Source organism: Neolamprologus multifasciatus, chromosome 18, assembly GCF_963576455.1.
Source record: "Neolamprologus multifasciatus chromosome 18, fNeoMul1.2, whole genome shotgun sequence".
Lineage (NCBI taxonomy): Eukaryota > Metazoa > Chordata > Actinopteri > Cichliformes > Cichlidae > Neolamprologus > Neolamprologus multifasciatus.
The window spans coordinates 31,560,572-31,575,604 of record NC_140456.1 but is presented as its reverse complement, the minus strand read 5'-3'; the positions used below and the strand labels follow the sequence as shown (position 1 = coordinate 31,575,604).

General features: G+C 40.0%; 1 protein-coding gene across 3 annotated transcripts in view; it reads right to left on the bottom strand.

Moving 5' to 3' along the window:
* Nucleotides 1-15,033, bottom strand: part of LOC146498396 (myosin-7-like) — a 35,594-nt gene that overhangs the window by 5,603 nt on the left and 14,958 nt on the right. Inside the window, exons 1-28 of one of the 3 annotated variants that reach the window (XM_085141187.1) lie at nt 9,645-14,917; nt 9,315-9,522; nt 8,016-8,159; nt 7,773-7,929; nt 7,649-7,676; nt 6,535-6,640; nt 6,359-6,451; nt 5,946-6,009; nt 5,763-5,861; nt 5,573-5,676; nt 5,046-5,184; nt 4,836-4,954; nt 4,601-4,750; nt 4,328-4,498; nt 3,935-4,244; nt 3,738-3,814; nt 3,393-3,598; nt 3,098-3,221; nt 2,834-2,970; nt 2,482-2,737; nt 2,158-2,400; nt 1,883-2,059; nt 1,630-1,775; nt 1,450-1,540; nt 969-1,358; nt 735-861; nt 434-552; nt 157-353 (exon numbers count right to left, since the gene is read on the bottom strand). In XM_085141187.1, the coding sequence (XP_084997313.1) occupies nt 157-353; nt 434-552; nt 735-861; nt 969-1,358; nt 1,450-1,540; nt 1,630-1,775; nt 1,883-2,059; nt 2,158-2,400; nt 2,482-2,737; nt 2,834-2,970; nt 3,098-3,221; nt 3,393-3,598; nt 3,738-3,814; nt 3,935-4,244; nt 4,328-4,498; nt 4,601-4,750; nt 4,836-4,954; nt 5,046-5,184; nt 5,573-5,676; nt 5,763-5,861; nt 5,946-6,009; nt 6,359-6,451; nt 6,535-6,640; nt 7,649-7,676; nt 7,773-7,929; nt 8,016-8,159; nt 9,315-9,515 (4,175 nt within the window). In that variant the 5' untranslated portion in view covers nt 9,516-9,522; nt 9,645-14,917. Of the gene's footprint in view, nt 1-156; nt 354-433; nt 553-734; nt 862-968; nt 1,359-1,449; nt 1,541-1,629; nt 1,776-1,882; nt 2,060-2,157; nt 2,401-2,481; nt 2,738-2,833; nt 2,971-3,097; nt 3,222-3,392; nt 3,599-3,737; nt 3,815-3,934; nt 4,245-4,327; nt 4,499-4,600; nt 4,751-4,835; nt 4,955-5,045; nt 5,185-5,572; nt 5,677-5,762; nt 5,862-5,945; nt 6,010-6,358; nt 6,452-6,534; nt 6,641-7,648; nt 7,677-7,772; nt 7,930-8,015; nt 8,160-9,314; nt 9,523-9,644; nt 14,940-15,033 lie in introns of those variants that run through there. The other 2 variants (XM_085141186.1, XM_085141185.1) reach the window with 2 other exon arrangements.

Sequence of the window (15,033 nt, the reverse complement as noted above, 5' to 3'; positions counted from 1 at the left end):
ACTGCTACAAGTGGCTGCTTGGTCATCCAACAGACAAACTTTTTGTTCGTCTTACATTTTAGTAGGAACATAATACAAACAAAAAGCTGATCTGATAGACGAACGGTAAAGTGTCTTTAGGATAATAAACCATCTATTTAAATTTCAGACTCTTACTTGGCCTCTTCTAGTTCTTCGGTCCTCTGGATGGCATCAGTTTCATACTTTGCCCTCCACTGAGCCACCTCAGTGTTGGCTTTGGACATGCCACGCTGTAGTTCAGCTTTAGCCTCCTGCTCCTCCTCATACTGCTCCCTGAGCAGGTCACAGTCATGGCGAGCAGACTGCACTGCATGGGCCAGAGCACTCTTTGCCTGTTAAAAGAAAGTTATATGAAGAGGTGACACTTTTTAACTGTCTGGTGCTGTCAGCCGGCACTGAAACTTTATTTCACCTTGGTCTCCTCTTCCAGTTGTCTCTTTAGATCCTCAATCTGCTGAGTGTAGGACATTTTCCCTCTTGTGAGTTGAGACACCAAGGACTCCTTATCCTCCAGCTGCCTCGAGAGCTCACCTAATGTTAAGGTAAATGTAGATTGTTATTGTTCAGACCCAAAGAACACAAAAATCCTTGTCTGATTTCAGAATAACAATTGAGTTTTCCAGGTTTAAACACTTTTATACAAAATTGAAGTGGATAGTGTTTTCTATCATAAAAACCAACTACATGTAGGTTGTAGTAAAGGAAAAACATACCATTTTCTGTTTGAAGTTTAGCTTTCTGCATGTTGAAGTCACTGATGCAGCGCTGAGCCTCTTCAAACTTTGTCTTGTACTCATTCATTTGATCTTCCAGAGTCCTGCATGCTTTCTCTAGATTAGTCTGAAATTCAACACAAATGTTCAATATGCATGTATTATATCTATGTCAACATGGCTATGTTAACATTGGAGAAAAGAAAATTACCAAATAATGTGATTTTAGCACACCTTTGTCTTCACAATATGTTCCATATTGGAGACCACATCATCCAGCTCCAGTCGGAGCTCACTCTTCTCCTTCTCCAGTTTCTGCTTGACTCTCTGCAGGTTGTCAATCTGCTCTCCCAGCTCAGCAACACTGTCGGCTTGTTTCTTCCTGAGTGTGGCAGTAGTGGCTTCGTGGTGCAGAGTGGCCTCTTCGAGGTCTCTGCGCAGTTTCTGGAACTCGGCCTCCCTCTTCTTGTTCATCTCAATCTGGGCAGCTGTGGCTCCTCCAGCCTCCTCCAACCTCTCACTGATCTCTTCCAGCTCTCTGGCCAGGTCAGCTCTCTGCTTCTCCACCTTGGCTCGAGCAGCTCTCTCTGCTTCGAGCTCTTCCTCCAGCTCCTCAATACGAGCCTAGATCACAGTCAAAATCACTGTTAAAGACTTTGCTCACTAATAAGTGTTAAACTAGTTTTGATAGTATCACATATTAGTAAGTCATTACCTGAAGCTCTTTCAGTTTCTTTTGAAGCTGAATGGCAATGGCCTGCTCATCTTCAATTTTATTATTAAGCTGGCTGAGCTCAAAGTCCTTCCTGTGGGGAAGAAGGAAGGGCCACTTATAGCACTACTTATATATCTTTACTTAATCTGTTTGGAACTATTAGGATGTGAATGTGCTTACTTTTTCAAATGCTCCTCAAGTTGTTGCTTGTCATTCTCAAGGTCCATGAAACTCTCTTGGGTCAGTTTCAGGTCTCCTTCCAGCTTTCGCTTTGCTCTTTCAAGATCCATCCTAATCTTCTTTTCTTGTTCCAGAGAACCCTCAAGCTGAATGTTATTAGAAAGAAGCAAACTAATGTCTCCATAATACAAAGGAAAATGGTTCACCAATCAAAAAGTTAAGCTAAAGCGGATAAGTTCATTATAATTCTTACATCATCCACTTGCTGCTCTAGCTTAGCCTTGGCCTTGGTCAGAGTGTTGACTTTGTCTTCCTCACTCTGCAGGTCGTCCAGAGTTTGCTGATGAGCTTCCTGTAAAGCTTTCTTTTCCTTGGTCAGCTTGGCAATGATCTCATCTAAAGCAGCCATCTCTTCAACAAGGTTCTTGACCTGTTGCAGGTAAATGATGGTGTTACAAATTCTGTGCACAGCTTAGACACATGACTCTTTTTCATACCCTTGTTGTCAGATATAGAAATATCAAGTACCTTGTTCTCAGTGGCATGCTTCTCTTTCTCCACTTTAGCTAGAGTTAACTCTAAGTCATCGATGTCTTTCTTCAGCTCGGAGCACTCGTCCTCCAGCTTCCTCTTCTTAGCAGTCAGTTCTGCATTCATCTCCTCCTCATCCTCCAGCCTCTCTGTCAGCTCTTTGGCCTTTGCTTCCATCTGAATTTTGTGTTTGATCAGCCCCTCACATCTTTCCTCGGCATCTGCAAGATTATCTTGCTCCTAATATTTGATGATATCCATTAGCGTAGAAGATACAATATCCATGGTTGAGTGTATAAGGAATACTGTGATTAGACTTACAGCCTGAACTTGGAGCTGCAGGTCATTCTTCTCTTGGAGAAGACTGACCATTTTCTCCTCTAGTTCCTTTCTTCGAGCTTCAGATTTTGCATAAGCTTCTTTGAGTTTTAGGAATTCTTCCTTCATGTTGGCCATCTCCTTTTCTGCCTCAGCAGATCTCAGCAGAGGTTTGATCTTGAAGAAAAGCTTCATCCAGGGCCAATTCTTAACCCCCATGAAGGCACGTATGTTCCACTGGATCACAAGAAGTGCATCCCTGTCAAAGATCACCCATTAGTACAACCAAACTCATTATGATCAATAACGTTTTTTTCTGCTCCCTTCAGCTTATTTATATTTAAGTCTGTCTGACCTCCTTTCATAAATCTTCCGGAATTCCACTCTTGCGAGCAGACCTCTTGATCGAGCCTGGATTCCCGTGATTATGAGGGATAAACGGTCATCTCTCATCTCTTCAAGTTGGCCAAGAAGACCAGCTTTAAAGAATACCTTTAAGAAGCACGAATGACATTAATGTATTAGTGTTGAAGAGTTGAATTACAGATTTACAGAATTACAGATATTTCAAAATCTCTATCTATCTACTAGATAGATGCATTTCTGCCTTTTTCGATACCTTAGTGTGACCAAACTTATACTGGTTGTGATCAATATCCAAAGACCCAAGAAGTTTCTCTGCTCCTTTCTTGCTGTCGATGAACTGGCCCTCAGGGATAGCAGCAGGATTCAGGATGCGATATCTGTAAAATCACAGGTGTAAGTGTCTAGGAGCTTAGTATTACAATTTTTTGAAGGAATCGTATAATATGTGATCCTTTTCTTCTTTAAATAAACATCAGTTAACCCAAAAGCTCTTTGAGATTAAAATCTCTCTTTGAAGAGACACATGACCAAGAAGTGGAATGTAATACCTCTGCTTGAAATCTCCATAGAGGATCCTGTTGGGGAAACCCTTTCTGCAGATCCTGATGCCTTCCAGCACACCATTGCAGCGCAGCTGGTGCATCACCAGAGGGTTCTCCATGGCCCCTGGAGTCTTGGTCTCGTTGGGGATGATGCAGCGTACAAAGTGAGGGTGAGTCGACCTCAAGTTGGTCATCAGCTTGTTCAGGTTCTCCTGATAGCACATCATAGAGAAAAGAATTGCCATTGTCCTTCAAAATACATTACAATTCAGTATGACTTTTAAGGTCCTAAATTCAGGAATAATGTTTCTATTAACCAATTTATAACATGTACAATTATACTGATATTACCCTGTGCAAAGCTGATACAGTTTGGAAGGAAGAACCCTTCTTCTTGGTTCCACCTTTGCCCTTCCCACCAGATTCAGCTGTAAGATACAGTTGTTATTTGTGGGAAAGTGGGCAGGGGAGGGTTGGGCCAGAAGCTTATTACATGATGCTTTAATAATCACTTGTAAACTAAGATGCTAGTAATTTTTAAAACCTACCTGAGTCTGCTCCTGCATAATTTGCAAAGAGAGTTGCAAGCAGTTTGACGGTAGACTTTTGGTACAATGTCACAACAGTCTCATTCAGAGGATCCTTGTTCTTCACCAACCAGTTGTTGATATTATAATCAACAGTTCCAGCATAGTGAACCAGGGCAAAATGAGCCTCTGGTTTTCCTTTGAGAACTCTGGGCTTCTGGAAATTGTTAGATTTTCCCAGGTGGTTGTCATAGAGCTTAGCTTTAAAGGTGGCATCACTGGCTTTGGGGAACATGCACTCCTCTTCAAGGATGGACATGATACCCATGGGCTAAAGGACAGAAAGTATAAGTGTTTGTTAAAGACTATATTTGTATTAGCTTTAGCTGAACATGTAATTGTACAGTGTTTCACCTTTTCAATCAGGTCGATACAGGCCTGCAGATCCATGCCAAAGTCAATGAAAGTCCATTCGATGCCCTCTTTCTTGTACTCTTCCTGCTCCAGTACAAACATGTGGTGGTTGAAAAATTGTTGCAGTTTTTCGTTGGTGAAGTTGATGCACAGCTGCTCAAAGGTGTTGAACTGTAAATAAAGTGACAACAGTATACTTGTTTTTAATACTAGTGTTTGTCCTGTCTGTGTTATTTCTTTTGTTGTTGTTGTTGTTGAATTGAGGATTCTTACATCAAAGATCTCAAATCCAGCAATGTCAAGCACACCAATGAAGTACTGGCGGGGCTGTTTGGTGTCCAGGGACTGGTTAATCCTCACCACCATCCACAGAAACATCTTCTCATACACTGCTTTAGCCAGTGCGCCGACAGCATAGTACACCTAATGCAGAAATCCCCCTGTAGCTTTAGAATTTACAGATAAACCCATAATGTAAACCTTATTCCGCTGTTGATCATCTTATTACCTGCTGCACATTCTGTCCTTTGGTGACCCACTCGTTTCCTACTTTGACTCTTGGGTGACAGAGACCTTTGATGAGGTCAGCAGAGTTCAGGCCCATCAGATAAGCGGATTTGTCCGCATCTGAAGAAAAAACATGCAAATTTAATTCTTTCAATGTAAGCATCAGATACAGACACGTTTAAGTTTCAGGCTTTGAAAGAGCTCCTCTCACCTTCTGTGCCATCAGCCTCTGCCTGCTCTTCACGCTGCTTGTTCTTAAATTTCATGTTCCCATAGTGCATGATGGCACCAGTCAGCTTGTAAATGCTATTCTTTTCTTCTTGAGTAAAACCCAGCACATCAAAGGCATCCTAAATTAGAAAAGGGGTGTTTCTTACTTATTTTTACATAGTATCAGAGTGTACAGTGTAGAGTTACAGAGAAGATCCAGGGATAACATGGTATTTGCTCTCCGAGCCTTCAAAATCCTGCATTAAACTAGGACTGTCATCTGACATCAGATATTTAATCCAGTCTATTCAAGTTGTATTCGCTCACATTTCATGATTCAATGATACTCGGTTATAAATACTCCTAAAAGAAATATAAAGTTAAAGCTGACATCTGGAGTGAAAATTTTTTGTGTGTTATTTGAATTTACAGCCTGTCAGGTTTAAATGTAGAATACCCAAAGCATTAATTGAACTAATATGCCTTAATAGCGGCACAGGTGCATATTATTGTTGCATTTCTACTCACATCAGTGGCCATTAGCTCTTCAGCATCATTGATTGAGGCTACTGTTGTCTCTCCTTGAGAGATGAAGGCATAATCATAAGGGTTGTTGGTGATGAGCAGCATCTCTGAAAAGGAGAACCAAAGTTGGATTTTTCATTTTAGTTCTACAGGAGTGTTGTTGCTGGTTCTCGCAACTCAGGTTTTTATTTACCGAGAAGCTCGGGCTTCCTTTGAGACAAGATCTGATAGAAGATGTGATAATCTCTCTCAGCCTTGAGCTGAAAGGTGACACGGGACTTTTCCAGGAGATCTGTAAAGATGTTTGCATTATGTAGGTAGCTGATCATTGCGAACATAGAAATAAATTGGATGAAAGCACAGGAAAGGGACTTACATGTCTCTATGTCAGCAGAGGCCAACTTCCCACTGGCTGCAAAGTGAATTCGGATAAATTTACCCTGCAATGTACGAAGGAAAAAAACATTAAGAGCCTTGGGCAGTGTCAGAATATTACTGTATACCTGGAGTATTTAGGAACCACATTATACTTTCACAAGTATGACAACTTCACCAAGCTGTGCAACATGGTAACTGCAGGTAGTGACCGAAGTGTAACTAGTAAAGTGATAAAGGTGAGCCGCCCCACATAGATTTCCATCTAGAAAATCTGGGATAAGGGTAACACTCCAAGCATGAGTTTCATTCTGCCTGATTACTGACTAGTCTAAACTCAAGACAAATAGATACAGTACAAGCCTAAGCATAAAAAAACAATCAAATGAGTTACTGTTATCAACAAAACTTTACAAATCTGGAGGAGTTGTCATTCCTGATGGTTTTGGCATTCCCAAAGGCCTCTAATGCCGGGTTAGCCTGGATGATTTGATCCTCCAGAGTACCCTAAGAAAAAAAAAGCAAAGCCTTTATTCAAAACACTTACACTGCAGGAAAAGCTCTACATCCTGTAAATTGAAGATTCAAACCTTTTTCTCAGAGCCTGTGTCCTTTTTCCCACTTCCAGCTGCAATGCTGGCAAAGTACTGGATGACTCTCTTGGTGTTGACAGTTTTCCCAGCACCAGATTCTCCACTGAAAACACAAATAGAATGATCAAACAAACAGGACACATTATTCTTCTGGCTGTTCCCTGCACGTCAGCTCCAGTATATCCACCATCCCTCCTGTGCACATGTTCAAACCATCTTAGTCTCGCCTCTTTAACTTTGTCTCCAAGCTGCTTAGCTTGAGCTGTGCTCATTTCTAATCTCGGCCATCCTGGTCATTCCCAAAGAAAATCTTCACATTGTCAACTCTGCCACCTAAAGCTATTCACCATACGTCATAGTAGGTCTCACTACCAAATTGTAAATCTTCCTTTTCACTCTTGCTGCAATCCTTCTGTCACAAATCGCCCCTGGCTCTCATCTCCACCCACCCTGCCTGCACTCTGTTGTTCGCCTCTCTAGTTGACCCCAGGTATTTAAATTCATCTGCCTATGCTATCTCTTCTCCTTGCATGTTCACCCCTCCGCCTGTCTCGCTCTCATTCACCCACACCTCTCCAGACTTTCTTCCGACAGCTCCCACTTTCACTACAGATGACAGTGTTGCCTGCAAACGTTACAGTCCACAGAGATTCCGACTCAGACCCTATTCCCGTTGCCTCGCCTTGAACTCAAGTAGATAATCCAGTCATCTCTATAATAAGCCACCCTCTCTCATTGTACTTGATTTGTCTATGGCAACAAGTGAAAAGCACTATATGAGTTCATTAGAATATGCAATACGTATTAACTGTTTTAGAGATATTAGCGACATTTTAAAGCCTTCTTTTGAATTTCTTTCCTATTAAATTAATGAAATGATGCCAACATTAAATCTTTCCAATATCCCATACTAAGATCTTCTGTTCAAGGACTTCATTTACATACTAAACTGACAAAGCACCACTTAAGCTAATATTCCTGTGGTTAAGTAGACCATCGAGCATGTCAGCAAAAACTGAAAGGTTTCCAGATGCCACTTAGTACAATTCTCACTGTATGGTTTACTGTAATTACCAAGATCAAACAAACAGAGTCAAAATGAATGACTTACGTGATGAGAATTGACTGATTTTCTCTGTCTGTAAAAGAGCAGGACATATAAGTATTTTAGGACAACTCTTACTACAAAATCTTACTTTAATTTCAACATACTTCAACAATGGAAGGTAAATTACCAGTTAGCATGTACTGATAGGCATTGTCAGAGATGGAGAAGATATGAGGAGGAGCTTCACTCCTCTTCTTTCCTCTGTAGGCAACGACCACCTCCTGGTTGTAGACTGGCAGCCACTTGTAGGGATTGACAGTCACACAGAACAACCCAGAGTAGGTCTGATAGTTGGTGAAAAGAGAAGAGCAAAGTGTTAAATATGTAGAATTTGTGGGAGGGCAGTTAGTGTGTTGTGCTGTCAGCTCACGTAGATCATCCACGCTGCGTAACGCTCTTTGAGGTTATACAGCACAGCTGGTTCATGGAGGAAGGTGAACATCGCCATGTCTTCAATTTTATCGAACTTTGGCGGGTTCTGAGGGTGCACATCGCAATCCTTCACTGTGACGGTCTGCAAAAAAGGACACAGTAGGTCTTAATATGGACTTATTTCCAATATATTGAAAGAGATCTATCAGTCTAGGATGAATTATGCCAAACAGTTTGAGAGGAAAAGAAGAAAAGCACAAAACGAAGAAAAGGATGTATAACCCAGTTAAGTCGGTTCGGTGAACAGGAGTACACTGGAGGACTGCTGTACCTTTGACAGACATAAATAATTATGGCTATCCACTTTAATGTGACAATACAAATATTGGCTCGTTAAAAAGGTTGCAAAAGTACCCATTCATTACATAAATGCACTCAAGGTTGGACTGGCTCTTGTCTAGTCTTATTGTTGACTCAAAGCTTTATTCGTTTCATAACTTAGAGTTAACCAGCTAGTCTGGAAGTTCTTAATGCAGATCCTCGCAGCTGCAAGGCTACAGTGTGAACTTGTTGGAGTCTTTTAAATGCTTTTAATTCCACTTTGCATAAGAACCTTAACATATAAGGAAAAAATAAATATTTTACATATTTGTGTGTGTGTGTTTTAGCCAAACAGAGGCTGTAAAATAGTAAATTTCTTATATAACACTTTTCTACTTAAGCATTCAAAGCCTCATTCACCGATTAATACAAGCACTTTTTCTACACCCAAGAAAAATCTAACTTTCACACACATCCATACTCCTGTGAACACATCAGAGAGCAGCGTGGCGTTCAGTATGCCCAAGGATATTTAGGCATGCATACTGGAGACTGGAGCAGCCAGGGACCAAAAGCCAACCTTCCAATTAGTAGATGACCTGCCCTACCTCCTGAGCTACAGCCACTGTATGCTGATATTGCATCTCAAAATATAGAAGAAATTATGTAAAGCTGTACCTTTTACTACTTGGTCCTAAAAATGGTACACATGATTACCTTGAGGTGTCAAAGTTTGTCCTAAGTGGAAAAAGGTTGATTGAAATATATTTTTATTGTACTCTTGCTTCTGAGTGTGTTTGACAAAATAAACAAAATTTCATATTTATGTTCAGTTGAACTCAGCTGTGTCATGGAAAAAAGGCTGTTCTGGTTGTATCTATACTACATTTGTTAAAGGAAAAATAAGTTCACACCATTTTGTTCTTAGTTAGGAAACCAGCTGTATGAAGAGCAGCTGTGCCAACAAATCACTCACCTTCCCTTTCTCAGTCTGAGCAGTGACTTTGTCCCCATCACGGCTGGTGATCGAAGCCTTCACATATTCATCACTGGGGTCAGGAACAAAACACTCCTTCTTCATGTCAAACGGGCGAGTCTGGGCCTCCAGACGCTCCCTGTCTGACTTCCTCAGGTAAGGGGCCGCTGCCCCAAATTCTTTCATGGCAGCATCACCCATTTTTCACCTTGTGTACAACAAAAAGGGACAAATTACTTATGCTGCAGATAAAGATTTTTCTTTTCCTAAATTTTTTACATAACGTTATATTTCCATTTTTCTCCAGTGTCCAATTGGACACACGCTTACCTTTATCCTTACTGAGAAGACTGAGGTGTAATGGTCCTGAGGAAAGATATAATGGAAAATGGTGAGACTGGTCTGCGGCACAGATAAGCCTATAGCATCAAGATCTAATTTCTCTGTTTGTGAGCACCCGTCCTCACGCCTTACCTTGAGATAGAACGGTGACCTGTTGGAGTTTCACCATGAGTTCTCCTTATAAGCAAAGCCCCTCTGCCAAATATGGAGGAGCGCTTTAAGGCCCAGGAATGTTTTTGTGTCTGGTTGGGCTGGGAGTTAGTGAAGGGAGGTGGTTAATGAGTGGTGGAGGGTAATATAGAAATCAGCGGGGATAGAGTCTTATCAGTGATGGAGTCTCCCAACGAGGCCATATTAGGAGCTCCGTGCATGCAGTGCTGTGATTAATCATAGGTATCCTCAAGCAGCCAGGGGACCACAATTCAGTCTTTAAATAGACATGGGGAGGAATTCCTCTGTCATCATCCCTTAAGTGTGCTTGTGTTGCAGGAACAATACATGTCGTACCGAACAGAGGCATCCTCGTTTAAGACAGGCAGAACTAGCACAGGGTGAAGAATGTTTAAATGTATTTAAATGATACACAGATCCTGCAGGGGTCGAAAAACTCTTACCAAAAATGTATTTTAGTAAAACCTTAAGATGTGTATATATTCATCATAGGACAGATACTAACAAAAAGCTGTTCTTTCTGCACATCACTGTTATACATGGTGATTAAATAAAATGAAATAAAAAATACAAAGATCAAGAAATCCTTATTAAGGCCCTGCCCACACATGCATGAGATTTTCAAAAAAGTTTTGTCCTGTCATCAACTTTTCTACAACATTTTAGACTTTTTGGATGAACTCTTGTACTTGGCATGCTCTTAGTAGTGCTATCCTTTTTTTCATAAAACCCCCTATGTATGTCTGTGTCAGTGTAGTGTAAGACAAGTAGATGACAACACTGAATTTATCTTTTTTTTTTTTTTGCTAAAATTCAGAGTGGAGGCGATTTAACTTAGTTATTATGTATCAGTTTTGTTTGTTTGTGTATTCTTTGAATAATTTAATCTGATATGATCAGAAATAAGTGAGTTACAGATTGAAACGTAAGTAAGTCAGCTTGAAACCCAAGGTAGTTGTAGTGTCTAAAACCCAACTATAAACTAGGTGTGAAAAAAATCATTTAAATAAAAATAATAATAAGTAGTAATAGTAACTAATAATAATAACTTTAACAATGAAAACTAACTGAAGCAAAATTTTGTACTTACAAAATATAGGTAATTTAGCAATTTAAAACAATTATTATAAAAAATGCTTTGCGTGTAGTTTGTAGTATCTGCTATAAAACTAGCAAAACAAATATGTGATGCAGCCAGAAGTAGTTTTTATGTTTTATCTATTTTTCTAAAGATTGTGCAAATTTACAAAAACCCCCTTAGATAACAGTAATTACGAAACCCACCAAAAACAAACGCTAACTGCAATAAAAACTAAAAACTGAAACAACAGTGGAAACAGAAATGAGAAAAAATGTGAAAATAACCCCAAATAAAGCCTTAGTGAAAAATGTGTAACCATGTAATCCCTGCTTAGAGCAAAAAAGCATCCTTTGAATATTTTCCCATCCCAAGGATGTTGCTGAAACACAAAAGACGGCGCACAACGTATCTGGGCAGATATTTCAGAGAAGTATGTTATGTATGGTTCTCAATTACTTTAGGAGCTTAGGGAGAGGCATCGTATTGTGTGTAGTTATCACAGAATGAGCTTTGTGGTAACAGAAACAGACATCACATACTGAGTAAGTCGGTCTAAATAAAGAGCATAAGCATTTGAGCTCAACTAGGCGACAAGTGCGGAGTAACACAGACAGAGGTCTGCCACAGGTGACATGCTTGAGATTCACTGAAAGGCAATGATGATGACACACACCAGAGGGCTCAGCATCGCACTGAATCGGTCGTGTTGTGCAAAGGTTACTGTAAAAGGCACCTCCCATTATCAGGCAGCAGCTAGCAAAAGCTGGCCCCATGGTTACAGCCCCGTTTAAATGGCATTGTAACTTTGAAGACAAAGATAACTGTGTGAAATTCCTGCGGCACTTGATCGAGGAGAACAGCCACGGCTTTCAGGGTGCTGCTATTGCTTGCAGCCAGGATCAACTGTAGCAGATGATGGTTTCACACTGATGTCAGTCTCACATAAATCTCCTGAGAGTGACAGATATTATCCCACAGCCTATCAAGTGAGAATGTCCCTGCTTCTTTGTGGAGTCGGAGCTTAACTGCCTTCAACATTGTAGCACGATTTACTTTAGGTCATAATAATGATATGATATGTACATTAACAAAGAAAAAAAGAATGCATTAAAACTCTGTTAAGTATAATCCCATCGCTCAAACCTACTGATATATAGTCCCATTAAATGTTATCTGTATAACTTTAACAATATAATACTGTTTAATAATGTGCAACTTACACACATGCATACATTATGCATAGCACTCATCACAGCCAGCCACTAGCACCAGTAATAACAGCTCCTTGAAAGGTTAAGAGATAAAAGGAGGGTCAACGGCTGCTGACAAGAGCTGAGATTATTTCCATTCTGATAACTTCCCCGGCCCTTTTATTGACAGCTGGCGTCAGCTGGAAGTGAGAGATGCCATGCCCTGCTAAAGAGCAAGTGGAGATAACATCAACATCAACCTTAAAGGTCAAACGTGACTGAAATATTTTCTCTATGTCACAACAAATACACATTGTCACCACATACAATTAATTAAATACAAGGTTGGCCTTGGGCCCAGAGGACGTCCACACGACAGGCAGCTATTGTTACAAACTGTATCAGTGAGTATTGTGATTTTTTTAAAAGAAAAAAGCCCACTTACATAAAAACAATGTTTTTAATGTGCTTACTCTGTATTTCACTGTAGAGTATTTATAAAAGTGCTGTGTAAATAAAGTTATCACTGCCATTGTGGGTTAGTTTTGCAGTCTGTCTAGATCTGGAAACAGGAATGTTTGGAAGAATTTCAACAATGAAATTAGAAGATTAAAAAATGAGAAGATTCTATTGAGAACTTCAAGATACAGTCTAATATATAGCTTCATATGTGGTCTAATTACAGAAGCAGGGAATTGCTGTGTCATTCATGGCTTGTTTTATTCCCTCGAGCGTCAGCTCCGATATCTTGTTAATCACACTGATAATCTTCAGCGCATGCTGTGCTGTCTGTGGTGTGAGCAGAGGTGTGAATGTGCTTTCATTAGCTCATAGACAAACTTCTGTACCTGTGGGCCCAAACAAGAAGTTAAAGATATGGGATGTAATAAGAGAAGACAAAGGGCTCCCTAAATTCCACACAAAGGGATTCTGGGGCCTCCCTCTCCTCCCTCCTCCTCTCCTGCCTCATATCTATATTTAGTCTCCAGCGGAAACAACAACCACTAAGACCTGACAGCAGCACCAAGGCAAAGCTCTAGACAGGTAAGATTAGCAGTTTCTGTAAATGATAAAAGCAATGGTGCCTCTACACCATAGGTGTCAAACTCTGGCCCGCGGGCCAAATTTGGCCCGCAGCCTAATTACATTTGGCCCGCGAAGCCAATACTAAATTATTATTAGAGCTGGCCTACTGGTATTATACAGCTAATATATATATTGTTTAGTATTAAGCTTTGCTTGTTCCATATTCAGTTTTTCAGCAAAACTTGTTTGAGTCCATAAGAAAAGATTCATTCTTAAATCTGGAGGAAGATTTTTTTTTCAATAAATATTAATGTTAGCCCGCGACTTTGTTCCAGTTTTGAATTTTGGCCCACTGTGTATTTGAGTTTGACACCCCTGCTCTACACCATTGCAACTATTAGGGATCAGTAACAGCTGCATTTTCAAATATTATGTTCAAGACACTGTAAAAAAAAAAAACATTAATTGATTAAAAAGTAAATAAACCAACAGAGTCGAACCTGCTAGATTAAGCATGAAGATCCTGGCATGCAGTTTGTATTGCATCCCATTGTGTTTATTTTTCTGTCGATGTTTGCTTGTTAATCCTCTGGAATTCTCCCCAGGCCTTTGGAGCAGACAGACCTGGGCAGGGATTCACTGACCAGCTGCAAGTGATTACAGGCGGTATTACAGTAGGTCCAAGTATGAGCACTGGTTTATGTTTGACCTTGAGGTCCAGGCTCTTGAGCTGTCTTGACCTCTATTTTAAGAACATGAATTTTGTTTTATCTCTCATCTCTTTTAGTTATCATCACTATCTCACTGTTTAACTTTTCTATTCTTTCCTACTTCTTCACTCGACTTCAAATTTTCCCATTTAGGCCTAGAGCTTGATATATGCCAGTGCTTTGGATTTTACACCATAGCACATGTGTTAGCGTGACATAAAGCTTTCCAGTAAAGAACTACAGACCTACATTACTTGCTTTTAATGCTATTGCAATAGCCAATATTTTGCGAGTGTAGACAACTGCTGTTTCCTTGTTTTCACAGCACTGACAGAATCTGTTCTGAAGCCTCTCCTTATCACATTTTATTAAAAGTGATTATTGTTCATGGTCTGGTCAGTTTCACTATTATAGATTTAACTGAACACTTGTCTGCATTTGTAATTGTACACTGGTGTGCTCTAATCCAGTGTACAATTACAAATGCAGACAACAAAGCTGAGAAATCAAGATTAACCCATCCCCAACCACACCCAGGTGCTTTCAGCTGTTGGATTGACCCAAAGCAATTCTCCCATTTATCATATATCTATCTACAGTAGCTTGTGGATGGGCCTGTGTCTAGAATCCAACTGGGATGTGTCATGAAACCTAAATGTGTTAACTACGAGCCACTATCCCATACCTGACTCATGGTTTATGTTATAATCTACTTCAAAGATACTTATTTACTGTAAATGCGAGTTAAGAGAGGACACCTTCAAATGTATTTGACATCAATATTTTTTAGCATCTAGAACATTGTAGCTGCATTTTCACCATTAATAGGTATATATAAAATGTTATGTTTTTAACTACCAGTTAATACAGTATAATCCATGTACTATTGCATTATATTGCATGTGTTAGAGGTCATTCAAGTCTTGTACAATTTGTCATGAACCCACTTTGAAAAAAACAGAACGAATACAATGTTGTGCAACAGCTTAATGAGATTTTATTAGCACTACAGGTTGTAAATAGTGATAGTTGAGGGGATCTAAAACACACAGCAGACAAAGGGGTTTCTGTTGACTCCAAAGCTTCACTCCTCATCAAACCCTTTCTGTAGCAGCCGGGGGAGGTTGGAAAAGAAGAAGAGAAACAGCTGTCAGGTCTCCAGATTAGTGCGGCTTTAGTGCAACAAAGCAACTATATAT